The sequence below is a fragment of the Haliotis rubra genome, unplaced genomic scaffold (assembly GCF_003918875.1).
Source record: "Haliotis rubra isolate DU_JTF1 unplaced genomic scaffold, ASM391887v1 Scf405, whole genome shotgun sequence".
NCBI classification, from domain to species: domain Eukaryota; kingdom Metazoa; phylum Mollusca; class Gastropoda; order Lepetellida; family Haliotidae; genus Haliotis; species Haliotis rubra.
The window spans coordinates 644,429-664,495 of NW_025767086.1; the positions used below are offsets into that span (position 1 = coordinate 644,429).

The following is a 20,067-nucleotide window of genomic DNA, read 5'->3' on the forward strand; positions in this document are numbered from 1 at the left end:
TTACATTTTCTTATACCAGATATTCCAATGTTAAGCAGGTGCGTAGCTGGGGAAAAAAATAACTGTATTCACATAAATGCTGGAAAAGATCAATACGGTGAAGTTTAACTAAGCTGAATTATTTGAAATATTTGCACTTAACAGACAGTAATACTTTGAACTATATACAATAAAACACATTCTTAAAACCTTTCACCGAGAACAGAACAGAAATTAAAATTAGAAAAACCCATTACGACAATAGTAAAATTACAAAATTGGCAAACGAAACAAGCGGATTCTAAAAACGACATCTCAAAGAATGATGCCAGTTACATTTCCTAACAACTCTCAAGCCAGGGCAATAAATCTCGCGATGTTACTAAAAGAGTAGTGCAAATGTCCTGTTTTGCCCTTGTGAAAAGCTCTGAACAACGTGATCAAAGTCAACCTCGGTGGATAAGAAGATGTGCTTGTGCACTGAGCCGCTTAGTTACCATTGTTGACCTGAGATAGGGTTTCACATGTCTCATGGTGCTAAACTATTGCTCAGCAGTAGCAGAAGATACAGGCATCGTGATAAGAGTTTAGACCGCAACATGAATATTTGGACAAAGATCCAGTGTTTCTAATCAGAGAAGGATGGCTTCGTATCTGCAGCGACGTCTGTCCAACTTCTGATTTAAACAGGTTGTTGCTCAGGTGTATTTTGCTGTAGTTCCACTAACGGTTGAATTACTCTGCTCCCTATTTAATCTGTTTGGTTATGCAATGAACATGGTGTCGTATATTATGCTTCAACACGACCACTGGGACACATCAATCTCTGTTTAATGACTGGGACAGATAATCAAGCATGAGAATAATGCAGCGTTTATCTTGTGTGGATCCAGGGGCAGTATAACGCATTGTTTGTCGTTCAGCACCTTGGCATAGTTGGAGCTACATCACGTTTGCATCATAACAAATCTAAGACTTCTTTGAACAACTGTTCCTATATAATGTCATCATCACGGATTTGTGCCAAACTGCTAACTACAACCGACGCTTCACTAGAGGCTATAGACTATGGCTTAGTCTCTGAATATATATAATTTTGATAGTAACAAACAAGCCCATTTAAATTGAAAAGGAGCCCTAGGGAGACCAGAGATTCAGAACCTGAGGAAATCTAGACTTGCTTTATTTAGGGCTATAGCACTGCAGAGAGTGCTTGGCATTAGGGAAAATAATGTGGTTCAGGGACTGTGAGACAGACTATAGAGGCTAGAATGAGATCCATGGTTGCAGACTGCAACATTACCGACGACGGAGTTGTGTACTGGGTGATGTGCTACCAAACTACAAGACCAATGATGTAATCGAACTACTGAATGGAACGTCGAGGGGACCTAGTTCACGATCCTGTTCAACGAAAGTAAGACTTCTGAATGATGTAGTAACTGCATCAAATGATACTTGTAAAGTGGATAAAGAATTTGCGCTACGTGCCAATCGTGTTTCACACGGAGTAAATAATCCTCTGTCCACGTCCCATTGTCTGTTTGGCTTGTTTATTGGGTATACCAGGTCTTTGGATAAATGCCAAAAGGCGCTGTCCTGCACCTTAAAAGGCAAAAGCTATATTACATGATCATTTTACTAATTTGATAGAACGGCTGTGAACTAGGGGCAAATACAAGCAATGAGACGTACAATAAACAAGGAAAACCTAATATTAACTTGGAATGATTAGCTTGAACACCATTCAGGTGACCGATCGTATTTGAGGCGCCATCGTGACCCTGATAGGCTCACCACGGCCACCTCTAAAACTACAGCAATTCCAGGATTGCGTATTATATCAGCACAGATAGCGAGGAACCATACACGTGTCGCAGGTATTCGCCCGAGACGGCCAGTTCGATGCGTCATTTTAACTTATCAGCATCGTCGGCTGCGACGTCAATGGTGTGAAGAATACAGAGTATATGGTCAACGTCAACATCCAACGATACACCCATTATCACGTGCCAAACTTTGTGTAGGCAGTATTTTAGGTTCGAAAGACAAAACTGCGACCTTCCAGGTCTCATCTGAACAGCTCTGGTTATCATGCAAGGGTTTACAGTGGGAAGTTTAAGCGACTCTTTTGTTACTCAGACAGTTGATAACACTACAACATCGTTGGAGGTGTTGTTCCACCTTCTGTGTAGATACAGGGTCATAACGTCGCGTTGCAGCTGAAACATGTCCGGCCACATGGTGCACGTACTTCAGAGATGCATATATATAACATAGCTTCACTGACATGCTGTTTCTCCGTACCTCTTTCCAATAGAACATAACTTGGGATGAGATGGAGCGACATGACCACAATCTTTGGTCCACATTTGGAACAACCTCCCGGGCCGTATTCAGTCATCTTATGTCTTAGATGCACCGACGCTGTCTCTTTCAACACAGATGGTGGTCACAACTATAGCCCGTTTGACTCAAAAGCGGACCAATGAATTGCAATCTAACTCGAAAACTAATAAACATAAAATACTCAATGAAACACTGATCATAATCAAAACCTCAGACCAACTCTGTGAGGTTTTTGCAGAATTTATGTCCTAAAAATAAAAAAGTTGTTTAACAAACTATCATTAAAATATCGACACAGTTCACTATTTGTTACGAGGGAGGAGTGCAGAGAAAGGGACAGCCAGGTGTGCGAGAAAGGATGGAGACGGAACAGCACAGGTTTATGAATCAATAACGTTGTCGGCACTCGCTTCTCTAACACCGGGCTGTCCCCTTTCTCTGCACTCCTCCCTCGTAACAAATAGTGGGGTGAGGTGAGGTGAAATTGGGTTTAACGTCGTGCTTGAAAATATTTCGCTCATATGACGACGTGCATACGTGTGTATGTGTATGTGCGGCTGCTTGTACTAGCCCAGACTGAAGCTGGTACATGTATATAGAGCTAGCCCACTGAGATACCATGCCGCAGTGAAGCATGAATACCCCACTCAGACACATAATACTTACTCAGAACCGACCAGTCCTTATTGTACCCATTAATGCCGAGCGCCAGGCAGGGACCAACAAATACCATATTTTAACGTCTTTTGGTATGACGCGGTCGGGGATCGAACCCGCGACCTTCCGCTCTCCGGGCGGACGCTCTAACCACTACACCACGGAGGCGGTTCAACAAATAGTGGGGGTGGTGGAATTGGGTTTAACGTCGTGCTTGAGAATATTTCGCTCATATGACGACGTTCCAACAAATAGTTAGTGAGTGAGTGAGTGAGTTTAGTTTTACGCCACACTCAGCAATATTGCATCTATATGGCGGCGGCCTGTAAATAATAATCTGGAACAGACAATCCAGTGATGAACAGCATGAGCATCGATCTGCGCAACTGGGAACCAATGACATGTGTCAACCAAGCCAGCGAGCCTGACCACCCGTGTAACAAATAGTGAACTTTTAATGATAAGTGTTAAACAACTTTTTTTATTTTAGAAGATAAATTCTGCAAACAAATCAGAGAGTTGGTCTGATGTTTTGATTATGATCAGCGTTTCATTGAGTATTTTAAGTTTATTAGTTTTCGAGTTAGATTGCAATTCATCGGTCCGCTTTTGAGCCACACGGACTATAATACTGACATTTCGTTTTCTTCAACCAGCCCTCTTTTGGGGCATGTGTCTTCTGTTACCACGCGATGTTGCCCTTTTAAAAGTGAGCGAGTGTGGTCTTACGTCACTATTAGCAATATTCCATCATTATCACGGCGGGGGACACGAGAAATGTGGTTCAAACATGATACCCATCTATGCATTGGTATCTATGTGTGGGTTTACGGTAGGTCTTTTCAACAGTGACGTTTAATTGTGTGCAATGATTTACAAACACATGGGTGATATGATGAATACATTCTACCCAACATGGTTTCCTGCATTAGGAAACCGGGCTCCAAACCTAGCTCGTTTGTACAGAGATGTTTTGGGGCTGTGACATAACTAGCGTAATTATTCACTGCCAAATGAATAAATATATTTTCCCGATGTTTACAGGCATCCATTTGACTGAGACTGTAGTACCTTACACATGTAACTAGCTGTGGTCTGACGCACCATAATGTTCTTCCGTCATAGGTTTCAATTGCTGATTCCAACATTCTGGAAAAAAAAGAACTTCTTATCGTGTTAGAAAGATATATTTAGACAAATTGCCTCTTCATAGAGTTATTACGCCTACAGTCCTTTAACCCTCAATCTTATGCAGCCAGACTCCGCCTGTCTGCCTGTAGCGTCTTGTGTGCAATGACACACGTGCTGGATGTAGTAGCACGTGTATGTTTGTACACGTGTTAGGTCATATGGACTTGCTTGCGGAATGCTACCACGTGCGCAGTTCTTGTAATAGTGTTACATGTCAGAAAATGTTATGCTGGTTCCATGTCAACCTAATTTCATTAGCTGTGTAACGTCAACATTGCTAAATAACATGTCATGCATTTCAAAGACAATCCCCAGAACTTTCAATTATAAAATATGGATTTACACAGGAATAAAATTCAATGCATAGTTCACAAACATCAGTACTATATACATATGCTGTCAAAGGGAAAATACGTTTTAGGGTTAAAATAAACCTATTTAGAAATAGTTATGGGAGAGGTGGCATGGAGTTTAACGTATCTCGAGATTACTTTTTAATAGCGTGGAGGAGTATGCAAATGTGTGTGTCCCTTTATTGCTTCCACTGAGGCCTGATGAAAGAGTACGTTGAGCTCAGTGTGTGTGTGTGTGTGTGTGTGTGTGTGTGTGTGTGTGTGTGTGTGTTGTAATGACACGTGGGTATCCATTAGATGACAAGTTACTAGCGGGTACCAAAAATAAGTCACAAGTGTTAAGTGTTAATTAACGAGTGACCTATTTTGTTAGTTACTATTTGTCAGTCTGAGTACATTATTTGAAAATACAATTCTGAGCTTGTAATGCATATTTACATACAATATACTGACTCCAGGCTATGCTTTATCCACTTAATGTCCAGCAACTGGTACAGTCACAGTACCATATGATGCAGCCTGGACTTGAACTACTGACGGTCACCTCCCGACTGATGCTCCATCCACTGGACCACTGAGGCTGCCAGATAGCAGAGGACCAGTTCAATAAGTTTCTTTCACCATGTTGGAGGAAAGTCCATAGCAGGCAATCACTCTGGTGAAAACACCAGCACAATTATAATGCCTAAGAACCCATGATCATAATGGAATAAATCTGAGACTCTGCAGGGTCTCAGCAGAGGGACAAGGGGATGCAATATGAAAGTTGAAGCACTACAGGGAAACCCATAAATTTGTAAAAGACAAGAAAAAACATGGTGGTGTAGATATACAATGTTTATTTTACCTTTAACAGACAGGTACTACACTCCTTCCATTCACTGGGATCCAACTGCCCAGATATCTAGCACTGTGACACAGGTCAACTGTCCTCATGTGTCCACTTACACACAATACCAGGGGGAGACACGAAGGTGTCTGTTTGAAACCAATTGAAAATGACATTGTATGTTTTGTCATAACCTTTAGTAATATTCATGACTCCCTGGCACACACTGTTATCTTTCCTCCAAACTGAATCAGGTTGATTATTTCCACAATATTTAAACCATTAAACGAATACTTTCAACACTATCTGTAAGAACCAAGATATATTAATGACAAAGCTCAAATCTCTTCATCATTAACTGAAAGATATCAATAAATATTCAATTAAATATCCTGAGTAGTAATCACAATCCATCAAAGTGACAACTTACCAACATGAAGATTCCTGTATCAGTGTAACTGCTGAAGCAAATATTAACAGCAGAATATATATCTTGCATATCAAACTGCTTGAAAAGATATCAAATTATATTCACAAGGTAAATAATTGTAGAAATAACTGCCTGTCATTTACAACCATGCAATAAATAAGTTAGTCTTGCTACTGAGTACAGATTCCTTCTTTGGCAAGTTTTCATATACAATAACTTATGAATACAATGAGCAAGCTTTGTACCTACATTGTTAACACACTCTGCAAAAAAGTATACAAACATCAGAAATGTGGCTTTGTAAGTTTTGTATTACACCTCCCTCTAAAATATATTTCACTGGGAGTTGAAAGGGTTATCTGGGTACTTCCTTATCAATCCTTGATGTTATTAATCTGATAAGTGCATATCTGCTATACTGGACAATAAAGCCAATATCTTGGTTGCTCTAGAACTAACAGTCCAGTGCATACGTATCTTCCCATGTCAACTAAAACATCAAACTTGTACAGTACTGTATACAACTCAAACTGAAATACACACAGTAATTACAATATCAACACTATTCAGATTATACAAGCAAATGAAATGGGTGGAAACATCGGACTGGATTAAAACTAAAAGTGACAATGATCTGTATGGAGATTGTGACGGCATAAAACATGCATATGAAATTTCAACTAAGTTGAAAATCAGGAATGAATTTTTATGGACGTTAAAATAAGCAATGCGGATGAATTCACTTAAAACAAAGCAAACATTTACCCGTTCTAAAGATGTGTAATAAACAGTTTTCGATAGTCAGCTGTGAAGAATCACAAATTCCAATATTTGAGATCCATTGAGATTTTTGTTATCAACAAGTGTTAATGTTTTCAACTATCTGTTGGGTCCAAATAAAATAAACACTGTCAAAGCATTTGATGTGTAAATCACATTGCCACAGGACCAGTCAGTTGTTTAACAAATGTCAGTAAACATGTAGGCAAGATCATCTTTCATAGACAAGGAGCATAGGCTTCGGGATATTCATGAAACAATTGTGTGATTACAGGTTGAGGGAGACTGTCCCAATGAAAGAAATATGAACATAAATTAAACAGTAGGTACTGAGGGGAGGAAAAGTAACAGAAATAGCAGTATACACAGAAAATAGTAGAGGACAAAACTGATGTCTAAAATATACTTGAAAATGACTATGAAGAACTAAAATGAAAATATCACTTCAGTTTCTGCTAAAATATACAGTATGAAAGCTGTGGCATCAGATACATATGTCCTATGATGAATGCATATGTGTGAGTCTTGATGAATGCATGTCTTTCTGCTGGAGTGAAGATGTCTGCAGAAGATGGAAGCGACAGCCTGACAGTGGTGCCAGATGGTCGACATGGAGATCAGAAGGAATGTCATGACATGCAACAATAGTCATGTATATATGTGTCAGCTATAGCAGACACACAGCGCCATACTGTTGGTAACAATATAATAGATAATTCAACATGTACAGAACAGCAGGTGTTATCAGTGCACAATTGCAAGTGCAAAATTGAAAATAAGTCTAATCAGCCTTAGGAAAAGGAGCAACACCAATAATTATCTTCAGAGTCAAAATCTCAATCACTCTTTATCATTCTAATGGAAGGACTGACAAACACAACAATCATGTTTAAATCAAATATTTTCCTTTTCTTGGATCAAATGGCTGTACTCGAATTATCAAATATATAGGATAAGGAATAAGGAAACAGATCTTTTTTCAACTATGGCCCTATGATTCATATATATCACCTACTACCCTGACTGACAAATTACAAACTTCTGTACTGAAACATATGGTCACTCACAAGTTATCTTGAAAAAAAGACACATCAAATTCTATGACTTCATCCTTAGATTTAGTTCAGTGCAAGATATTTATTGTTGACATTTAACAAAACACCACTTCAATGTAACACTTCAATATATACATTTTAAGACAGAAAGACTTAATCATGGAAGTAGTCTCAACTTTGTGATAAACTCTAAATAAATTCTTTAACATTTTAAACAATATATTTATCTCAAGCTATTTTTCATCATATTAACATTTCATGAACACCACATGCTTACCTTATGGTTTGAGTCTTCAAATACATTTTGCAGAAAATCATTCATACGTAAAGCAAATTAATTTTCATGAACGATAACTGCATGAAGTTCAGGAGAAGGAAAACAAATGGGGGGGATGCTCCCAAAACAAAGGAGTTACCTCCCTTTGACCAAGTAAGTTATTCTATGCGTCTCCAGCATTTTCACTTGGATTTCGTTGGAATACTTTGAAAGACATGTAACAACAAATAAAGATGAAAAGTGAACCATCCTTTACACATGAATGAATGAAATACTCCCAGCAGGAGAAATTATTTTTAATGAATGTCATTTTTTCACGGAACATTCATGTTTCATTAAAACAAATTCAGATCCAATGAATTTCAAAAGCACCATTTCCTTGGTTCACAAAAAAAACCATCAGCCATTCCATTCCTGGTAAAAACTAGTTGAAAGTATGAAATATTGTACCAGGCTTGCAGTTTGCCAACTTTGATATATGTACAACAAATAATATGCAACAAACACCACAAATCATCACAAACATGGATCATCACACATAGGATATGAAAGCAAATATAGGATATAGGTTCTTATGTACACTTTACACTCATAACTTCACCATCAGTTCAACAGTATGTTTGCAGTCTGTCATCTCAACGCAGTTACTACCACCTAGGAAGTGAATGGAAGATAATGCATAACTTCTATCAATCATATGTTATTTTCCAAACGCTGTGACATTAATAACAGTTATCAGAAGACTCAAAAATAACAATTAACATAAACAAGTGAAAAATGAACATTTTTGATTTGAAAATATATGAAATTCCAAAGTGTCTTCAACTGGTTGACGTTTCTGTTACACTAATGACTAAATAAAAGTAACTCTCAGGAGTCTGGATGCTGAATCAGTATAAAATAAATCTTCTCCTTTTTTAAGGTATCAAATCAATGAATTTGCACACCTATGTTATGTGAAACTCCATCTCATTTGATTATTTTAGGCTCGGTACCATGAATGCAAAATCTAGTTTACTGATATCAGCTGATGAATATTTGCCTGCAAAGTGTTGTGATGGCAATACAGGAGACCCTGGATGTTTGAGTCATGACCTACACCAGGATACAGTGCTGATGTGTGAAGGCACACTTTGTGGGATGAACACAGCACACGAGCTAGCACTATAGAGAGGTGGCTCCACATAGGGACAACTTCAGCCAAGTCATTGACTCATGATAGTCAGACACACATTAAGTACACATAAAGACTGGATGTGATCTTTCTGACAAGGATGTTACATCTTCATGTTATCTGAAACTGTTTAAGTTTTCAACCCTTTCTGATGGGTTAGCCTAACAGTAAGATCTCAGTGTAGTGACATTGTCCATGCTGGCCGTTCCTAAGAGGCTTCATGTCTTGGAGGGGGGAGACAATTACGGTGATGCCCCAGGACTGGACCGGTCAGATATTCCATCACTGTTGATATCTATTTTAGGCTGTGGTCGTTTCTTGAGCATTCCAGGTTCAAACTCAGGGTGGCGTCGAGCATGTTTGTTCAAATGATCACTACGCATAAAGCGTTTTTCACAGATTGGACATGAGAACTTCTTTTCACCTAAAAAATAATAAAAAAAGCACCATACAATCAGAAACAATTCTGACGTCTCCGGTAAACATGCAGCAAAACAAAGTGAAACATTCTAGGATTTATGCAAAACAACACATAGAAATTCACCAGTTTGATCAAACCCAAAACAAGAAGTCTCTAAACTGACATGCTGCAGATATCTAGGCTGTGGAGCAAAGAGAAAGGTAGGTGGCTTGGATTTGACTATTTATAGAACGGGATTCATATCCACAGCCCCACCCTGGTCGGTGATAGCAGCTGAGTTATCCCCATCTGTTTCCACAGTTATACCATAAGGCTTAAAGTCTTACATTCTAACAGATACAGCATAAATCCACTAGCAACAGCTGAACAGCTTAAAAGCATCAGTTTTCATATACAATTTTCCATTGACTTAACTTCAGTTTTACCTTACCCTAGTTTTCCCTTGGCATATTTTAGCCTGACTGTATTTGATTCACCATGTTTGACCTATTACTAGCTGTTTAATACTCTTCTAAATGGACTTGTGGCTTCCAAAATATAAGGACATCAACAGATCTAAGCATCCATAAGATAATGAACACAACACAGCTAAAGAATATTGAGTTAATTCAGATTTGTTTGAAATGTAAATCCAGTATTGAGAATACAGAAAGCTGGCTTACCTGTGTGAGTGCGTATGTGTCGTGCAAGTTCATCAGATCGGGCAAAGCGTTTCTCACATCCATACCAAGTACATGGGAATGGTCGTTCACCTGTGGATAAACACACAGATTAATCACCCTGATGCAATGGGTACATAAAGCTTTTTCCTGTTAGATTCTGTAAAATGTCACATAATTACAAGTTGATTATTTAACAAGCTGATGTTTTATCACATGAGGTGAAGAGGTAAGTGGTTAAGTATTTCAAAGAGCCTGAAGAAACATCACACAATCTGATTCAGGCCAACAGTACGTGAATCATTAGACAAGTCCTCTCAAAAAGCCATGGATACAAATTGGCAATTGCACTCTACACCTTCACTGTGTGAAGACAAATATTTGAGTACAATGATGTCCCATGAACAGTTTCACATTTAACCCAACTCCTTAAGATGCTAATAAGAATTTGGACAACATTAATTTGTAGGAAGACATGACAGCATTGGTTCAACAGATTATGGTTACATCTCACCTTTAAATATGTGTACTGTCACTTTCGAAGTAACAGGACACATATGACAATAATGCAAATAAAACCATTCAGATGTAAAATCACCCAAAGTTTATAAAGGCAGCTGTTGACTTGTGACTTTTCAAAACATACCTATACATACACTGGACCTAATCAATGTACAGGACACTAGTACTAGCTGAACATCTATACAAAGTGATTGGCTATATTTGATGTGTTTATTAGCCCTGTGTGATGCATTTAGTACATGAAGACTTCATAAAAATGCATATAACATGTTACAAACCCCAAGGCCAGGCTATTCCTGCTAAACATATTACTATTTCTATCAGCAGATTTATTTATTGGAGCCAAAAGCCATGCACAATAAAAATCAATAATAATATTCCTCATCTGACCATATGTTCCACAGTTGATGTATTAAAGAATAATACTGTTAAATGTAGTGGAAAAAGTAGAATGGATCTTTGTAATAATAAGTACAAAGCACTGTTGGTGCCTGTAGACATACAATCTTGGTAACAGATGAAACAACGCCTTCTTGGACAGGTGAATACTTTCATCTATAGGTAAGGTAACCACTGAGTGTTTGACAAAGACGCAGTGTGCAGCCACGGTGTTCGGACAGACTGAACAGGCCTTAATTAAATATTATATTCAAAACGGAAACATATTCAATACATGTGTTAAGTATTATTTCAATCTTAGAGAAGTTTGGCCAGGTATTGTTTTGAATTAATTTGAAACTATAACTAAAATAAGATGTTGTTTAATTAGCATACATCCTTAAAAATATTCATTACAGAGGCAGACAAAAATCTCATGTCTGAAGAACTAACATGTTTCACTAAATTCAGATAAACATGAAAGCTATCTCCATAAAACAAAAGAAAATTAACATGTTAACAATTTGTAAATAATACGTTCCAGGATGCATGGATAGACATATATCTTTCAGAATAAAACAGCATGTAGTTCTCAAAAACAGTTGACAAACAACCAATATTGCCAAATGACTATTTGTAACAGATCTGCTACACAGACACTGAAACAAGTATATCCAATACCGCAAATACAAGTTTTATATATTCAACAACTTCAGATTACAGCAGTTCCGAAATATGAACCAAGTCTCTAGGCTCCTTTTCATTATATTTAACTGAGATAATTTAACTTTTGTTTCTTGGTAAAATATGTTCATTTCAGAGATTAGAAATCAGTATAATTGTTAATCTGTCAAGACATCACACATAAGCTAGTGTGCATTCCTACACTTCCTTTGAGTGGTACACAAGCCCTGTACAACTAGGGTAAGTTAGTCATTAGTGACACATTGCTCTCAGCTCAGTAGCAGCAGTTGGTGACCCAGGGTCAAGCAAGCGCCACAAGGAGGCAGCACAGTAACTGCTTGTACACATATCAGCTGGGCCACACAGATCAGTGTGACAGACAGCTATCATGTACAGTGGAGGCTCCTAAGCACAGCTGACAGTGTGGAGGCGGGAGTATGGAAGGTGCCCTACAGGAAGGTGTGGGGATACCAGATAACTGCTGACATTCAGTGGATGTAGCTGCTCAAATCCTCAGTCAAACTTAATTGTGATAACAGGAGAGTAATTCTGTGTGCATCGTGAAGCTAATAATCAATATGAATAACATTCTCAAACCTCTAAAAACTGGTTAATGTGACTGAATGTGTTAAAACTCCATCTTTAAGTTAGGAATGGGAACAGGAACTGTAATTTCTGCACCCAGTGAACAATAGGCAAGATTGACATAAATACATCTCACAAACCGGGATAAAATGCATGATATATATTTGTCTATAAAGCTTCCTTGTCTGAACTGCTATGTTGTGAGTGATGGATTGAATATTTCTCAATACTACATCAGCTAACTTGCACCAATATTAGCGGCACCAGTACATATGATATGGAGATATGGGGTGGATATCTAATGCAGCAAAACACAGCATCAAAATTGCTCCTTTTTTATAAGAGAATATGCCTTGTTAGTGAAAATAGATTACCTTTTCTTATTCACAGATGGTCCCTGTCGGTGCCTAAATCATGGGACTGTATAGTTGTGAAGCTATTTGAAAGTCTTAATTTATCTTTGACTTCTCAGTTTGACGTTTTAAAATGTAAACTTATAGATATCGATACAAATAATTGGCTTTTAAAACTCCGGGACGACAGGGGACAAGTTAATGGGAATAAGTTAAGGACGTACCGTCTCTATAAAACTGCTTTTTGTACTTCAGACTATGTGAAATCACATGACAGAGTCGCCTGTAGCTATTTAGCAAAATTTAGAAGTGGCACACTCCCCTTAGAAATCGAGACTGGTCGTTTCACAAAACCTAAAATCCCCCTTGAGAATCGCCTATGCAAGTTTTGTAATGCTAAGGTTATTGAAGACGTTCATTTTCTGACAACATGCAGTTTATATTCAGCCGTATGAAGCCCGCTTTTGAATCGCGCCTCGTCTTTAGATCAAAATTTCCCCCACCTGTCTGCGAAGGAACAACTCCTGTTTTTAATGAAACACCCAAACCTTAACCACTCCGTCGCCGCTTTAATTAAAAATATGTTTAGATTTAGACTCACTCAAAATGTGTCCTAAAACGTGTTTTTTTTAATAAAAAAATTCTGTTTGTATTTTAATGCAAGCTCAATCACAATCGCTTACTTTTATTATTACCTTTTAGCACCATGTGGTGCTTTTATATGTACATTTTAAGACAATTAGTGTCAAATAGGCCCAAGTTGGCCGGGCCATGTTTTACATGGTATTTTATATTGTGTTTAATGCTTGCATCGCTTGACACTTAAATAAATTATTTTTCTTCTTCTTCTTCATATACATTCTTGGTTAAAACTTATGTTAAACAATAAATTTGAAAAGAAAAACAAAACATATGTACAGTGTCAAGAGACAAGTGTAGCCTTCAACAACAAATTCTTAAGAACAGAACCTTTCAAAATATATGTAACAAAACGTAATTGATGTGAAACAGTTCCTTGTACAACACTGCTGTGTTCTATTGCCAAAATAATATGTAGGACACATATCTCGTGACCATTCCTATCATTTACAGGAATAAATACATGGTTAGAAGACAATACACTCACAACATCCTGAAATGTTGCTTTAAATTATTCTGACAAGAAAGTGCAACTGTCTTTGTTTTAGTAGTAAAATACGGGTGTCTCGAAATATTTGTCTGGAAATAAGACCGTATTTCAAATTATTTGTTTACCTTTTCTGAACAAATTTATTATTCAAATCAACTGATTAATTTAACCACCCAAACAAAGTGTCACTGTACTGAAACCATATTCCTGCAGTGTGTAATTTGCAAAGTGGTTCTCTCTTGTATAAAGGGCTGAAAGTGAAACAGACCTTGTAAGTCATATTCATAGATATTTAAATCAGAGATAATTAGGTCCTATTGTCAGCAGCCATGAGACAGTAATTAATCTGGTAAGCAAGCCCACCTGAAATCACAGGTTCCACTGGGGGATTTACATGCTTCAATGCCTACATGATTCAAACACAGATAAAAATCAGCTTGGGACTTGACAATTGAAGCTCATTAAGTCTAGCACAAACTTGTAATTAAGCATTCTTTGTAAGGATAAGTTTCACAGAAAGGTAAAGTATTCGGATTATTAAACAAGCACTGTCCTATTTCTTCTGTGCAAAAATATGCTACAATCAAACTAACTGATAGAAATTAAAATATGTGACATTTCAAAATCTGGGCAGTATGTTAATCACTGGTACGCTAGACATATTTTCTTTTTAAAATTCTGGGCGTTGCCATGCTACATACACAACAAAATCATGCTGGGATCACAGCTTTAAAATGTCCTCCACAACACTAATTATTTCATCACCATTTAGCTAAGACTGTTTAGAAAGAAATAAAAGTAGGTCAGCATGAGTTAAACAAACCTAACCAGTTCAGCCTGCACAACTGTTTACCCATTTTTTAAAAAGAATATTTTTAAAAGTTTTCAAGTACTGAGCAAGTCGCTGATAAGGCAAAGTTCAGGATGTTAAAGACAGGTGATGTGGTTGGTAGCAGCCGCAAGTCCTTCGACCTGCCCTAAAGGTAAACGACACAGTTACTCCTACCGAGACAATTCAAACAAAGTTTTAGGGAAGACAAATGAAAGTGATCAGTGAGAGGACAGGGAGCAGGGGAGAGAAGTTGGCTTTGTTCGACAGGCCACGAGCCAAAACCATGGGCAACGTAGTGGCACATCTCCACACAAAGGACTGAAGGAGGCTTACCTACACACCTCATTTGAATACAGGTGTAGAGGGGGACATCATAGCTAAGTTATTATATTGGTTGAGCGGGATGGCGGGCACGAGGCGGGACAGATGGCACGTGGCCTGCACACGACCCGACCTACACAAAACCCCACAAAGACGTCACACCTAAAAACACCTGCCGTTATCAGCCCAGACAAAAACTCAAACATTCTCAGTTGCAATGCTTCAGTGACCACAGGCAATGTTCAACAGCTTGAAGGAAATGGTTCAGAGACAGACATATCGGGGTGGTTCAACAGCTCATTTTAGCAAACGTTGAAATGAGATCAAGTGCAGTTTTGACTTTCAAAGCAGTTGAAGAAGGAAAAAAAGACAGGGAATTTGAATCGCATGAAAATGATTCAGTTCTGTTAGGGGCAGTAAATGTTAGCCATTGAAGAAAATAATCCAATCATAAAATACCTTACCAATGGATAAAGGTATAGACTTTTCCTAAGTTCAGAAAATATTCTCAAAATATAAGAGAGCATGAATAATTGGTATCCATGGAGACTGACTGTTGACATGCTGGTTTCACACTAGCCATTGTTTGAACCACTCCTCACAATATACTGGTAAGATTCAGCATAGCCAAATACAGAATAGTAGCATGTAATCATAGTGGGGAGCATGGGCAAATAGGAGTATTTGGTATTACTTTTAAACATTAGAAGTGGCAATATTTGTCATGATACATTTCAAAGTAAAAGCCCCTTCCACTTCCAGATGTTTAATTGAAGTTCATATCAATTTAAAAAAACATGACAAACAAAAGTTGGTAGATCTTGATAAAAACAACAGGGTTACACTCAGACTGTAAACTTCAATTTGACATTGACATCACATATATGAGGGAAAGAGTTCCTTCCGTCCCCCCAACCCTAAACCTAACTTAAATTTTGGACTTTTAGTCATTGAGTTCTCTGGTTATTGTTGTGTTAAGTTTTGTAAACAATTTTAGTATATTTATAAATGTTATTTGGGAAGGGGAACGCGAGGAACTCTTACCAAAATTCTTGTCACACTGTAGATCTATACAATTGTTTCAAGTGTTCTCTTGGGCCAGCTATATTAGTTTCCTTCTTTCCATGAACCTACCCATAAACTGGGCATGATCAATTATGGAAAACAAGCTGACAATATCGGTAATGTTTTCGAGTTTAATATCACAAATTGAGTAACTCAGTGAATCTGAAAGTTAAATGGGTGTGACTGTTTAGTGGGGTTCTTGTTGAGATTGCAAGCACTTTGCTAAACCTGTGAGTTCGCATGGGAGTGAGCACATGGCCTCTGACCTATTTAGCACAGAATTATTGGGACAAAGGAATGGGTGCGACTGTGTTCCCACAACTTGACATACAATGCAAAACGTTTCCAACACACAGAATACAATCATACGTCAACATGAATGATGAGCTGTCAGTATTTGAAATAAATAAGCTACTCGAATAGCCAATCGATCCGATTACATCTGTTCTATTTTAAGCCCCAACAAACTAAAGATGAACTGACGTAATTTTCACTGGGCGGGAACGTTTATTTTCCATAAATAAAACAGAATAACACACATTAAACTCGTAATTATTAAATAAAATAGTTATCACAAATGATAAATGTTTGTCAGACCGACTGTTATCCTTACAACTACTAGGAAACTCGAGTTTTGAAAGAAGGCGTTGGCCTGTGTTTACCTCGCCATGCGGTCGACAACAAACAATGGCGCGCAACACACTGCGAGGATAACCGCTGTACATTCTTACCTGTATGGGTTCTAAGATGGGCCTTGAGATGGGAACTTTTGCCATACACTTTCTCACATCCCAGATAGTGACATTTGTGAAGCTTCTTAACTGCTGCTGACATGTCTTTGCCAAGTTGGTCTCCTTTCTTCCCCTCCCAGTCACTTCCACTCAAAGTAGGCGTGGTCGAGTTAGCTCTTCGCCGTCGCACTCGTTTACGCTGCGCGGAAACATTCTGACAAATGTCAAATGTGTTGTGATGATTACTGGAGTTAATTCTACAAAGTTCGTCACTATCGTAATCATTGTCAATTGGGTCTTGCTTGAATTTACTCAAATCAGCCAGAATTCTGGCCAACATGAACAAAGACTCCGGTTGACTTCTCGAAGTGTCCGTTGTTGTGGCAACTCTCTCCTCACATTCAACTGACACAGCTGCTGTGTCGTCTGATCGAGGGTTAAAACATGAATTTGACATTGCGACAAGGCATTCTGCCGCCAGGTTTGTGTCATAATCGCGACAGTCTTTATGCTGCAAGAGTGTCATTTTGATGTCTTGAAAGGTCACATAAAATCAGCTGGTCTTGTAAGATCACACGCCCTCTTTGTTTGAACACAGCTTGTTCCCGACAATTTCACCTTATGACGATCAGCTACGGCGAAGATGGTAACCTCACCTCGAATGTAATGTTCCCCTTATGAAATTACTCGTTCCGGAGATATGCTGACTTGTTTTGTCTCGTGTGACTTTCAGGTCTACACACTCACGTCTAACAAACGCCACTGCAATGTTTCATTCCACACCGCGTGCAGTGGGCGTGCCGTTCCTAAAGTCGGAAGTGACGTCAAACAAGTTATCCCGTGATTTCATTGGCTACTGAATCACAAACCCGCGAAAGATAAGAATATTCGACCTGGATAATCAGCTGATGGCCGACAACTATCCCGAACAAAAGCTGGTAAATCTAGCGCGTTAGATTTGTAGGTCACCCGCCGCCGAACCCATCATTACTGCACAACTAAAAAGTATTTGGTTTTAGAAATACGTTTTGGAAATATTTGCAGAACAGTTGTAAATGAACGAATTGTGAAGCCTTTTGACCTAGAAAATATATGACAATATATTTTAAAAGCACAGCCGCAGGTGCACGACAAGTCTAATTTAAAACAAGTATGTCAAAACCATTAAAAACGTATAACAATAGCAATGATACATTATTTGTTCTAGAACTACTGACGCATCTACCTAACGTGGTTTGTAAGTGCATATTCTTTCAGTACTGATATTAAACAACCAACTTATTCTGTTAGAAAAGAAATAGATCCAACTACAACACAGAGGGCCACTGAAGTCGTCCTCAAATATGGTCGTTTGGTGATGGGGACATGATTAAAGGCGGTGATTTCAATAATAAAAAGAAGTTTAAGGTACCAAACCACCTGTATATTGCAGGACAGAATCTCTTATTTACATATTGCGTTTCATAATGAAATGGAGTATTTGAAAATAATAGGGTATATTGACAAAAGCTTTTTCCTTCTGAAAACAATACATTCCGGTTACGCACGCAATGACAACATTGCTCATCTTCTGTAAATTCATTCAGTTGGATATTTCGCGTCCTACCTGCAGCTCTGTGGTGTAGAGAAGACCATATTCGTAAAACAAATATTACATGGTACTCGAATCTACTACATCAAAGCCCCTTTCAACAGACAAATTACATTGATGTGGGGTGAGATTAGATCGGGTAGACTAAGTTGACGAAGCGATGTCAAGTAGGTAACGCTGTGACGACGTTGTGAGTTGTCAACTGTACCTATATATCGTGAAGTATTGTATCATACAATCGTTTTTTAAAGCATCGCTGGGGTGGCCTGGCGGTTCAATCGTCACTCCGATGACCTTCGTTCGAATCCGCACAGGGCTAGCTAGTAGTGTGAAGGTCATTTCTGGTATCCCCGACGTTATATTGTGGGAATATTACTGACCATCAATTAACCAATCAGTGAAACTATAATTAATACTAATGAAGACCGGGACAAATCCAAAGAAATTGGCTAAAGCACATATACCTGACACAGACAGGTACTCTATACTAGAAATCCATATCAACTTAATGACGCTAATTGATATAGAGATGGAGAGGCAAGCCCTCGCCAGCGAGTTAATCTGGTATTGGCCCTCTTCACTCAGAGCCTGTTTGAGCACGTGTGGGGTTAAATCCAACGAAGAGTTCGTAAAATGCGCTTTCCTGAAGACGTTTGCTCCTCAATAAACACAACTTTATCATTTGAACCCATCGCGGGTGTAATTTCGCTCAGTCGATCAAACTTGCAGCTACATATACGTACATGTATATATAAAACAAAAGCTAAATTTGTTAATGGATCTTTGTTTTGTTTCTTTTTTAACGCCCTACCGAAAGATAATTCAGTTATATGACGGTGGAGTATTTTTGTGATATTTGTCAACAGGTAAAGCACAAGAAACACCTGGGGGCCCCTTCGGTGCTGTCACGTTGTCGGTGACACGCCTATTGTGGTTAGGCAGCAGCTCCCATTACCAATGAAGAAGAAACGAGATATGGACTATAAAAATGCTTTATTGTACAGTACAACCAGAAATTATTGAGAATTTAAAGACTGTAAATTTTTATATTTTTTTCACTCATTACTCACGTATTAAATGTGAATATTAGCAGAACATAACTCCAGATTCAAAGACAGGTGAACAGTTAGTATTTTGTCAAGTCACCATGGGCAGCAATGCAGGCTTCAATGCGGCGGGGCATACTACTGATCAAAGAAGTTAGAAAGTCGTGGTCCATGCTGTCCCAATATCGGTCAAACTAATAATGTCATATTTGGGTCCAAACCAGGCCTGTGAATGCTTTGAACGATGTTTTGGGTCATTGTCCTGCTGGAAAATCCAACAATTTCCATAGAACACGTGAGCAGATGGAAGTAAATGTCCCTCGGTATCTGTGTACCGCTCACTGTTCATATTCCCTTCAAATACACAGAGGGGCGTTGCCCCTAACACAGATATGTCACCCCACACGTTAAATTTCGGACTGTACTTTGGGCGCTGATACAAAGGTTTTTCAGTTTGTTTGGTGCAGAATTTCAGTGTATTAGGAAACAGCCACACAGAACTTTCATCTGAGAAAATAACATTGTCCCAGTTAAACTTTCTATGCTGTAAGCACCAGTTCAACCTTCGCTCCTTTTGTTCAGGTTTCATGATCGGTGATGGAATTCCTCGTTTTTTTCTGCCAACCCATTGCATGCAGCTCAGTTCTAATTGTCTCCTTACAGACAGCCACAGTTC

The 20,067-nt window shown here is 38.4% G+C and overlaps 1 protein-coding gene across 1 annotated transcript; it reads right to left on the reverse strand.

Annotated features, from left to right (window-relative positions):
* Positions 1-5,351: 5,351 nt before the first annotated feature.
* On the reverse strand, positions 5,352-17,551 carry LOC124287702 (Krueppel-like factor 13). The gene is made up of 3 exons (XM_046724222.1): positions 16,755-17,551; positions 10,158-10,247; positions 5,352-9,498 (listed from the first exon to the last, which is right to left on the reverse strand). Exons 1-3 carry the CDS (start codon positions 17,278-17,280, stop codon positions 9,317-9,319), a joined length of 798 nt encoding a protein of 265 aa, XP_046580178.1. The 5' UTR covers positions 17,281-17,551; the 3' UTR covers positions 5,352-9,316.
* Between the last annotated feature and the right edge of the window lie 2,516 nt (positions 17,552-20,067).